General features: G+C 55.0%; 1 protein-coding gene across 4 annotated transcripts; it reads right to left on the bottom strand.

Moving 5' to 3' along the window:
- Window positions 1–5,694: 5,694 nt before the first annotated feature.
- On the bottom strand, window positions 5,695–9,303 carry LOC121338407 (Golgi apparatus membrane protein TVP23 homolog B-like). Of its 4 annotated transcripts, none has more exons than XM_041409340.1 (7): window positions 9,019–9,303; window positions 8,254–8,336; window positions 7,942–8,086; window positions 7,421–7,510; window positions 6,762–6,893; window positions 6,552–6,680; window positions 5,695–5,852 (listed from the first exon to the last, which is right to left on the bottom strand). In XM_041409340.1, exons 1-7 carry the CDS (start codon window positions 9,019–9,021, stop codon window positions 5,820–5,822), a joined length of 615 nt encoding a protein of 204 aa, XP_041265274.1. In that variant the 5' UTR covers window positions 9,022–9,303; the 3' UTR covers window positions 5,695–5,819. The 4 variants fall into 4 exon arrangements, with proteins under 4 accessions (XP_041265274.1, XP_041265271.1, XP_041265273.1 ...); XM_041409337.1 differs by lacking the exon at window positions 9,019–9,303 and adding an exon at window positions 8,436–8,926; XM_041409339.1 differs by lacking the exon at window positions 9,019–9,303 and adding an exon at window positions 8,484–8,926.
- Between the last annotated feature and the right edge of the window lie 1,447 nt (window positions 9,304–10,750).

The following is a 10,750-nucleotide window of genomic DNA, read 5'->3' as shown; positions in this document are numbered from 1 at the left end:
TCTCCTGGCACAGCAAAACACAGGCAAGGCAGGCACTGAGCACGGAGCTCAGGAACCAGCCAGGGCCACTGTCTCCCCTCCTCCTCAGGCTGCTGTCCCTCCTGCATTCCCTGCAGGAATTCATCCCTGCATTCCTGTGCCAGCCCCTGGCCCCGTTCACAGCTTGGACCTGTTCTGGGGGAGCCAAGCACAGTTTGGCTCTCCCCAGCCCATCGCAGCAGGGCCAGCTCTAAAGGAAGGGTTGGGAGAAGGTTTGGGAGGCTCAGACAAGGCCCTGGCACCCTCTGGCAGGGGCAGGGAGCTTTGTCACCCATGGTCACATTGGCCTCGTGTCCCACCCTGCCTGAGGACAGAGCCTGGCCTTCCACCCCACTCCTGGGCAGTATCAGCATGAAAAGCTCCTGCTCCATGTCTTGGGCCTTGGTCCCACACAGAGAACCCACAGTGACCCTCCCTGTGGTGGAGCTGCACAGCCTGCCAGGCATTCCCCCAGAGATCCCACCCCAGGACAGGGGCAGAGACTCTTCTGGGATCAGTTTATTTGTGGTTTATCTGTACAGCCTGCCAGGCATTCCCCCAGAGATCCCACCCCAGGACAGGGGCAGAGACTCTTCTGGGATCAGTTTATTTGTGGTTTATCTGCACAGCCCTGGCACATGTTTGTGTTGGTGGGAAGGAGAGGGGCAGTGAGGAGACACTGAGCTCCAACTCCAGTAATGAAATATGAAAAGTAATTTCTATTCTGTTCTGACAGAAACAGACTCTTTGGGGGTGGTTTGTCACACCTGGAGCTGGACACACCGAATCCACCTGCTGAGAGCTACTGGGACACTGATTCCTTGGATGTGGGGTTGTGCTGAGGGCTGCTCCACGGACTTAAAATGGGGTGGATTGGATTTCACCTGTATGGGGATGGTTTGAACAAACTACTAAAAGTGAAATCAGTTAACTGGAACCTTCTCTGGTTGTGGGTGAGTGACACTGTTCAGCTACCAGCAAATACAGGTCAGGAATGGCAATAAATTGCAATAAATTCCACATCTCTCAGTGTCCAGGCAATGCTCCCACAGCTCAGATCCACGTCCACGCTTCCAATTCCCTCCAGACAGCGAGATTGTCACCATTCCCCTCGCAGCTGCTGTGTCCTGCAGACCTCCAAGGTTCCAGCCCTTGAGCCGCGCTCATTTTTTCTTCCCTTTCCTTGAAGGCCCCGACACATCCCCGGGATCCGGCGGCTCCCGGCTGGACGCGCTTGGGCGTTGCTAAATCACATTTAAGGAAAACAGCTCAGAGTGTCCCACACACGGGCCCAGCGCCTGCCAGGGCTGCGAGCAGCAGCCAGATTTTGGCTTTTTATTCGGAATGACACAGGAAAGACGGAATGTCTCCCCCCCGACCCCGGGAAGGGTCACACAGATGGCTTCCAGGCCCGGCAGAGCTTCAGGACACGGGATAATTCCCGTGCACATGAGCTGGGCTGCTTCCTCTTGTGTAACTACAAGATTTTTGCAGCTGGAAGTCAGAGGTCCTGCGGCTCAAACCACGAGAGCAGAGCCGAGAGCTCTGCCAAGAGGGGCCAGGGCTGGAATTTCCTCCTGGTACATATTTAGAGAAGGAGAGACCTGAGCTGTGGGTTCACATCTGGGGCTGTGGATGCTCCACCAGAGGAGGATGCTCAGGGGGCAGAGATGGGAGTTATTCCTGAGGGAATTGCAAGGCTCCCGCTGCTTCCACACCTTGGACGGTGTTGAGACTAAGTTAAGCAGGCACTGAAGGTCAAAAATCCATGTAATTCATCCCAAATCAGCCCATGGATCAGCCCATGGATCAGCCCATGGATCAGCCCATTCCGACCCACTCCCATTTGTCATTCTCTGCCTGGACTTTCTCCTTTTTTTTCAGAAATCCTTGCAGGATGACAGCTCTTCCTACAAATGCCTGTATTTGCTTGCAGACTTGGGTGCAGATGGAAAATCCTCCTTTGGCCATTTGGACTGATTTTTAATGGACCTTTCCACCTGAGGCCCTGGGCCGAATCCTTTCCTAGGGAGCATTTATTAAATCACAGCTTGTTCCCCCAAATCGGGGCGGGCCCGAGGGCTGTTTGAGCAGCCAGCCCAGGCAGCCGGTCCCACACACACAGAGCTGGCAGCAAATTCACTTTTTGCTGCCTTTTTCCAGCTGCAGGGCTGCTCCCACCCCTGTAAGCCGAGCGGTGAATCATGTTCCCGTTATATCCCTCACATCCCGCTGTGGCCCTGCCCGGCCCCAGCGCTGCTGGCCGTGTCCCTGTGTGTCACCCCTCTCTCTGCGAGGCCGGGTGGCAGCGGGGCTGGCACCGTGCCCACGGCAGTGCCCGCCCGCAGGAAGCGATCCCGGGACTCGCTTCCAACCAGCCCGACCTGGGCACGTTCTCCGCGCGGTTTTGAAATGATTATTTATTTAATTGTTCTGTGAAGAACAGCGTGAGGGCTCCCTCTGCTGCCGTGCGGGCCTGGGGAGGAGAGGGCTGGGGGCCGAGCGCGGGGCGAGCCCGGGACGGGCAGCCCAGCTGTGCGGCTCCAGATGTTTGCTGCTGCTGCTGTCTCGGGTTTCCTGCTTTCGGGATGACCCGAGAGTCCTTTTCTCCCAGCCCGGTGGTCGAAGAAAGAGTCGGGATTCTTCGGCTCGTGTTCACAAGGTTGTTTATTATCTAGTACCCAAAATATTTTCTCCCCGAGCCGCAGAGGTCTGATCTGCAGGTCTGTCAAGGGCACACTTGAGGCAGTGCTATCTCTTTATACTAAAAACGACGTGTACTTTATTTACAGTTATTTTCCAATACCAATCATCTATGTTTGTTACACTGTCTACTTCTACTTTAGGCCAATCTAAATGTGCCACCATCACCAAGAAGATGGAGGCTATGAGGAAGAAGGAAGAAGCATGGGACAATGCCCACATCCCTCCATCTTGCCTTCTAGACCCCTGTGGTAAAAATCTCCAAAATTCCACTTTTCACCCAGTGACAACTACTGTCATGCTCAGTGTGGGCTCCCCAGACAGCCAGAGTGCCCCAGGGCCTGTGCTAGCCCAGCTGCTCCCTTCCTGGCCCAACCAGGACCCCAAGCAGGGCTGTGCCTGTGAGATGAGAATAATCCCAAGCCAAACTCCCAGCTGTGCTATTTCAGAGCAAAAAGTACTATTACTGATTTTTAAAAATTTTTTTTATTATTATTATTGCTCCTGGAGTGTTTCTGCTCTCTAAACCTCCAAGCTCAGCCCCACCCAGCTCTGGGGTGGGGCCAGCATGACCCAGTGATGCTCAGGAAGCTGGCTCCGTGCATCCCTCCATCTTGCCTTCTAGACCCCTGTGGTAAAAATCTCCAAAATTCCACTTTTCACCCGGTGACACCTACTGTCATGCTCGGTGTGAGCTCCCCAGACAGCCAGAGTGCCCCAGGGCCTGTGCTAGCCCAGCTGCTCCCTTCCTGGCCCAACCAGGACCCCAAGCAGGGCTGTGCCTGTGAGATGAGAATAATCCCAAGCCAAACTCCCAGCTGTGCTCGCACCATCCCAGACAGATCTCACTATTTCAGAGCAAAAAGTACTATTACTGATTTTTAAAAATTTTTTTTATTATTATTATTGCTCCTGGAGTGTTTCTGCTCTCTAAACCTCCAAGCTCAGCCCCACCCAGCTCTGGGGTGGGGCCAGCATGACCCAGTGATGCTCAGGAAGCTGGCTCCGTGCGGAGTCCCGGGGCTTGTGGAAAAAAGCACATTCAGAGAATTTCTCTGCTCCGAGGCACCTCCCACTTCCTGCTCCCCAGGAAACCCCAGCACACAGCGAGTGAGAATCAAACCAGCCTCACACCCAACTGCAGCACAGATAAGAAATTTGGTTCTGATCCACGACAGGAATGCAATAAACTGCCAGTTTCTCAGAAGCCAAAAGCCTGAATGTTTGCCAAGAGCTAAAAATAACCCAAAGAAGGCTCTATTTAAAGGATCTACTAAGAAATGCCTCTGTCCTTGGTTAAATAAACTGAACTTCCAGAAAAGCCCCGTTTTCCAGGAGTCTGGGGGGAGCTTTGGCAGCAGGTGAATAAACATTGAGTCCAAACCTTTTAACACATTTTAGAGCAGCAGCTCGTGGCTGGAGCTGTGCCAGCCCCTCGGCCAGCAGCGAACAGGGGCTGGCTGGGCTGGAGCAGGAGGGATTCCCACTCCTCCCTGCAGGACCTGCACATCCCATTGGCTGCTGAAGGGTCTTTAGTTGGGGGTTTGACTGAATTTGGCCTCTTCACACTGATTCCCTAGAAACGACTGTTCCCTGGGATGTAAATGGGGACTGAAGTTCCTCTGGCATGGGACTGAGCAAGGGGCACCTCTGAGTGCCCTCCAAAGGAGATGAGCCTTGGGGAGACAACAGCTTCAGCTCTGTGTGGTGACAGCTCCAGCAGCTGGGGCTGAGTTTGCCCAGGGAAAGCTGCAGAGCCCTGGCTGACAGAACAGTTTAAATGGACAACAAACTCCTGCTAAAGGTGCCTGACAAGGACACGGGGCAGAAATGAAGCTGAGCCGTGAACCACAGAAGGGATGTCTGGGCTGGTTAAACAAAGGAGCATTTTAATTTCAAGATTTTATAAATACGTATTTACAAAAGGAAGGTATCAATCCAGAGTTAAACAAATGTACAGCTGCCAGCACTGCAGAGCACAGGGACAGGAACCAGGGTAATGCAACCCCACAATTCACAGCACCCAGCAGTCAAAAAGAAACCACCATGTGAACTCTTCACTCACAATTCCTGACCCAGAACGTTCAGCTGCTGCTGTGGAAGCACAAGCTCCAGGGACACAGCCCCAGAGAGGAGCTGGCCCCACTGCAGGGATGAGCTCAGAGCACACCACTGCCACCCCACACAGGGCTGTCCCCAGCTCAGACTCCTTGGGGAGCTCAGGGACAGCACAGAGCTGGTCTGCAGGAGGGTGACACCCTGCCAGTGCCAGCCCTGTGCCAGGGAACTCACATCCCTATCGCCTGCTGTCCCCTCCAGGACATCCCCTGGCCCCCTGTCACCTCAGTGTGACAGGCCAGGCAGACAAGGGCTGCTCTCAGCCCCTGCCTGGAACGGGGTGCAGCCTTCCTTGGAAACTGCTTCTGCTCTTCCACTCTCTCCAGACAGGCCCAGGCCTGCAGGGATTCCCAGAGATCCAGGGCTTTAGGATGTTCTCCAGGTCTGTGAGTGCTTCAGAAACCAGGGCTGCTCACAGGTCCCCTTCTGCAGCTGCCTTGGGCCTTCAGGGGTCTTCCCAGCAGCTCCACTTCCTTCAGATGCCCCTCACTGCAGCCACTCAGAGCCATTCCAATCACAGTGAGGGATGCAGGGCCAAAAATTCACTCCTTAAACTGTAGCAGGAGCAGCAACAACCTCCAAGAGCCAAACCTGCCCAAACTGAAAACACCCAGGCACCAAGTGCTGAAGGAGCAGGAGAGTTCCCAAGGCTCAGCTTGTACATGGCTTTTCTGAAGAAACTCCAGCAATTATTTTTTTAACTCATCCAGTAGTTCTAAACCTCTATGAAACCCACTCAGGTAATCTTTTAATTTAAAGTTTAAGCAAATTAATTATTGTTAATCAAACTAAAGAGAAGACTTAAACACAAACTGCTAGTGGAAAATGGAATATAAGTTGCCAGGAGTGTAAACCTCAAGTCTTGCACAATTTATTTACTTCTTTTGATTCACACCTCGTGTGCAGCTCCCAAATTGCTCAGAGCAACTCCTCTGTGGTCACTGCTGGGAATGCAGCCTGGCTGGAGGCTCCCACCACACTCAGGATGCTGCTTGGTCCTCTGTAGCCACGGTCTGCAGGAGGCAAGATCAAAGAGGCCAGGAGAACTCTGTGAGCCACTGCTGGGATTTGGGGGCACAACATTCATTTCTGCCAGAGCCTGAGACTGGCCTGGGCATCTGGGTAACCCCTGCCAGGGTACAAGAATTCGGGAGCACACCAAGAACAGGATGGGCCCAGCACAGAGTGCCAAGAAAGGTCATCAGTGTTTGAGCTTCTGATCACACTCGTGGCAGTAATTACAGCAAATATCTGTGAACCTGTGGCAGCCAGAACACCTCTGCCAGAGTCACCAGTGTGGCCAGAGAAGGCAGTCCAGCAGCACTGGGGTGGAATGGGATGGTTGTTCCTGCTGGAACACTTGTTCCCTTTCCTGGAAGGGGGAAACCCAGAGCTGGGGGAGAACAGGAGCTGCTGGGAGAGCTGGGTGGAGGTGGGTGAGAACACAAAGGGCAGTGGCAGCCCTTTCAGCCAGCTGTGACTCCCAGCACACCAGCCATATTCCAGAAATTCCCATGGCATTTACCCACGGCACAGCCAATACCACAGCACTGCTCGTGGGGCTGGGCAGCTGCAATTAGCAGTGCTCGGAGCCTTAATTAACGGGGCTCAGGCTCCCAAGCAGCAGCGAGGGAAGGGTCCCACTGCACAGCTCAGAACACCAACCAGCCCCTCCTGTTTTCCCCAGGGATCCCAGAGCCTGCAGGCCTCACCTGCCGCAGGAACTGCTTCCCCAGGTAGCTGGTTGCCATGCTGGTCAGGTTCTTCCTGCTGCCAACTTTACACCTGACGTAGCCATAGAGGTTGGCTCCCTGCAGCACCACCCCCATCACCACCACGGCCTGTGACAGGGAAAAGGCATCAGCAGCTGGCAGCTCCTGGCTCCCACAGGGCCAGGCCAGTGGGGCTCAGGGGGCACTCACCAACCACTTCACTTTGAAAGAGAAGAGAGCACTGAAGGCAAAGATCACCCAGATCATAGGGCAGGTGATCAGGCCCAGCCAGAAAATTCGGGACTCTGCTTCAGATGAGGTTTTACCCCCTTGTGCTGACACCTGAAACAGAAAGGAAATGGCAGTGAGCAGGCTGCTCCATCCTACAGATCCCATGTCCTGAAAACCAGGGCAGAATCCCCACACTCCCTGGGATTTCCCTCCACACAACAGCACTGGGTGCTTCCAAGACTAATTTCTGCATCACACAAGACATCTCTGCAACAGGAAGTGTTTCCACTTAAGGGAATCTTCTCAGTTTTCTCTCAGAATCTCTGGAGACACCAGCATCAAAACCTCTTGGAATGCTTGGGGCTAGAAGGGTAATTTGGGAAAAATGACATTTCCTGCACGGTTCAGTTACAAAGCTTATAAACAGCCAAAGGAGTCATTTCCTCCCTCCAAAAACCACAGACTTGCATTACCTACATTAAGCCAGATCAATACATCATGAGAACTTTTTAATAACTCAACAACCAAAAAGCTCATCCAGCAGCCTGCACAAAACAAGGTCCCAGATCTGTGGCTGCCAGCAATCTCCCCTCAGCAGCAGCAGCTCCCAGTACCAGACAAGGTTAGAACAACATCACCTTCCTGGCCTCAAACACCCAGTGACTCCTGCCATCATCATCCACCTGGTTCCACCAGCGAAGGCCAACCATGAGCCGCCCTGTGACGTTCTGAAAGAGAGGAGAACCCCTGAGCTCTGCTCTTCTGCCAAAGAAACCTCCTGCCACAGCTCAGGGCCCGGGCTGCTGCTTTCCAGGGTGCCCATCTGCCTCACACCTGGGAGAACGAGAGCCACAGCAAGGCACAGAGAGCCAGCACAAGGGGCAGGTTTGTGGTGCTTCTGAGCTGCTGACAAAGCCTGTGCTGCCTCACAAGGGAGTCTAATCAACGCTCTGCACTGGACTTTCAAAAGGAGCCAAGTGCACAGAGGTGTCAGAGTTTATTTCACAACTCCCTGCAATCCACCCCAGTACTGAGGGTGCTTTTGGGGCATCATTTTGTGGGAGAGGCACAAATAAATGACTTTTCTGAGACATGAGCATCACTGTCAGTTATTTTTACAAGCAAGGCAAAGACGACAAAAGGCACAAGGGGAACTCACCTTTACAGCCCAGAAGTCACAGGACAGGAGGAGGATGATGGTCACCATGCAGGCAATGAAGCTGCTGGTTAAGAGCTCACAGAGCAGGTAAACAACAATGGCACTGACTCGGAAGAATAAGTGGAAAAATGATGCCACTGGGTGCCTGGAATGAAGCACAGGACAGTCACAGCTCCTGCAGACAAGTGACACTGCCAAGGGTAAGGGTCAGCATCGTAACATGAATCCAAAGTCCTGGAAATGTGGGAAATAACTGCCTGGGAGCTGACACAAGGAGGAGACATTCCAGAAACTCCCTCTGTCACCACCAACCTTATTTTTGACTTTTTGGATCTCCTGGATACATCATCATCTGCATCAAAGAGAGACACATCTTCAATGTCATCACTGCTGTCCTGCGGTGGAGCAGAGGCAAAGGGTTACAGGAGAAAAATAAAACCCCTGTCAGCATCAGCCGGGGACAGTGCTCATCACCCAGAAAACCACAGAGGCACCTCAGGATCAGAATGCATTTGGGAAGATTTAACCACACACAAGCCTACAGTGTGATCTCAGAGATGTTCATCAGGCTCGGATTGGTGAGCTGCAGCTGAGCCCCCCGCTGATCACGAACCCGCTGCTCCCTGGGGTGCAAGGAGAGCCTGCCACCCGTGTTCTCCCTGCCCGCTAACTCCAGCTGGGGCACAGCTTTTGTTCCTGAGCCTTGCAGGACAGTCAGTGCCCGGCACCGCGGCCACGAGGGAGAACTGCCGGGAGAGAAGCTCTGCTGGGAGCCGCTCTGGAAGCAGCGGTGCGAAGTGACCCCGAGCTCGGGTGCCAGCAGCTCCGTCCGTGTCACGCACCGCGGGCGCGGCTGTGCAGGGCCTGTCCCGGCACAGAGCGCCTCCGGGCCCGCAGCCCGCCCGGGGCCTGCGGGAAGCGGGTCCCGCTCCGCTCCCGGCCCCGATCCTATCAGCCGTGCCCAAGCCCCTGCTCCGGCCCCGAGATCCCGGTCCTGTGATCCGTGCCCAAGCCCCTGGTCCCAGTCCGAAGTCAGACCCCGGTCCTATGTCCCAGGTCCCGGTCCCGGTCCCGTACCATGGTCGGAGCCGCCACTTCCGCCTCGCCGCGTACGTCACGGCCGCGGACCAATCGCGTCGCGTCCCGTGACCCCGCTCGGCCGCTCCGCCCCCTGCGCGTGCGCGCTAGCGGGAGCCGGGCGCGAGACGTGGCTGGGGCGGGAGGCGCTGCCGCCAACGGCCCTGAGGGACCCGGGGGACCCTGAGGGGAGCGGGGGACCCGGGGGGACCCCGAGGGTCCCGGGGGATCCGGGGGGACCCCGAGGGACCGGCACCGCCTGAGGGTCCCGGGGGATCCGGGCTGCTAGCACCGGAGCACCCACAGCTGCAGGGAGGGGCTGATTTACGGACTCCAAGCTGAACGCAGCCCTGTGATCCTCCTCACTTCGTCGTGGCCGAAAAGGAACCAGCCCTTCCCTGATGTTTTCCCTCCAGCCTTTATGGAGACGTTTCCCCGCGGGCTGAGGCGCGGTTCCTTGGCCGCAGCAGGGCGGGTTTATCCTCGTTCCTTGGGCGAAGCTGCCATCGTGCGGCGGAGCTGCCATCGCTCCGTCCTGCCCGGCTCGGCTCGGCCCCCGTGCCCCGGCTCGGCTCGGCTTGGCCCCCGTGCCCCGGCTCGGCTCGGCCCCCGTGCCTCGGCCCGGCTCGGCTCGGCTCGGCCCCGTGCCCCGGCTCGGCCCCGTGCCAGCTGCCAGCCTCCCGCGGTTATTTTGCGCTGGCTTCATCCCAGCGTTTGCGAGTCGAAGACGGCATTGAATTAAACAAACCAACACTAATCGCAGCCCCACTGTGAGGACAGTTTCAGAGACTGTAATTTCAAACCAGAACAGCTGCTGAAGGCCCCTTGGCATGACCATGGGCAGAACTGGCCTCTCTCAAACCTCTGATACAACAGATTTTTGGTACACCAGCCCAGACACTCAAAGCTAGATAAATAGGTTTTTTCAAATACTAGAAAGGTTTTTGTCCTGTTAAGTTCTCAGCATTAGAGGAAACCACAAAATGACAGGGTAGTTGGGGTTGGAAGAAACCTTGAACACCATCCAGTTCCGTCCCCCTGCCATGAACAGGAAACCTTCTGCCATCAAGTACAAGTAGGCACTTGATCCACAGAAATGGGGAAATTGAACCCCTTACCCTATTTTGCATTTCGTAGAAACGAAGTCTAAGCTGCTTTCCACAGGTCCTGGGGCAGTGACAGGAAACCTTCCACAATCAAGTACAAGTAGGCACTGATCCACAGAAATGGGGAAATTGAACCCCTTACCCTATTTTGCATTTCGTAGAAACGAAGTCTAAGCTGCTTTCCACAGGTCCTGGGGCAGTTCTTCCCCAGGGCAGTGCTGGAGCTTCCCCTGCTGAACCTCCCCAGGGTTCCCTCAGCTCCGTCCAGCCTGGCCAGGTCCCTCTGGATGGCAGCACCTCCCTGGGGTCGGTGGCACCTCAGGACACCCTGCCCATGGTCTGGGGCATTAATTAATGATGATGTTAAACAAAATCAGATGCAGGATCAACCCCCAGCTACTGGCCTCCAAGCAGACTTTGTGCTACTGATCTGTTGGCTTTCAGTCCACACGTCTCCAGCTTCCACACCCTGATCAATCCACAGAAGCTCTGATAGGAAGTTTTTATTATTATTCTCACAGGGTTGAGCCCTCCTGAGCTGTGTTGGTGTCAGATAGTGCCATGTTGGTAATGACAGCAGGTTTAGGGAGTTAAATCCAGGAGAGGGCTCGGTCCATTCACTGCCT

Source organism: Onychostruthus taczanowskii, unplaced genomic scaffold, assembly GCF_017590055.1.
Source record: "Onychostruthus taczanowskii isolate IOZ18803 unplaced genomic scaffold, ASM1759005v1 scaffold30, whole genome shotgun sequence".
Taxonomy (NCBI): Eukaryota; Metazoa; Chordata; class Aves; order Passeriformes; family Passeridae; genus Onychostruthus; species Onychostruthus taczanowskii.
This window is presented reverse-complemented; position numbering and strand designations above follow the sequence as displayed.

Bases quoted from the DNA above. Each gene is read 5' to 3' on its own strand.
- LOC121338407 (XM_041409337.1), bottom strand. The intron at 6,681-6,761 runs GTGAGTGCCCCC...TCCCTGTCACAG, and splicing joins CTTTCAAAGTGAAGTGGTTG to GCCGTGGTGGTGATGGGGGT. The intron at 5,853-6,551 runs GTGAGGCCTGCA...TGCCTCCTGCAG, and splicing joins GGAAGCAGTTCCTGCGGCAG to ACCGTGGCTACAGAGGACCA.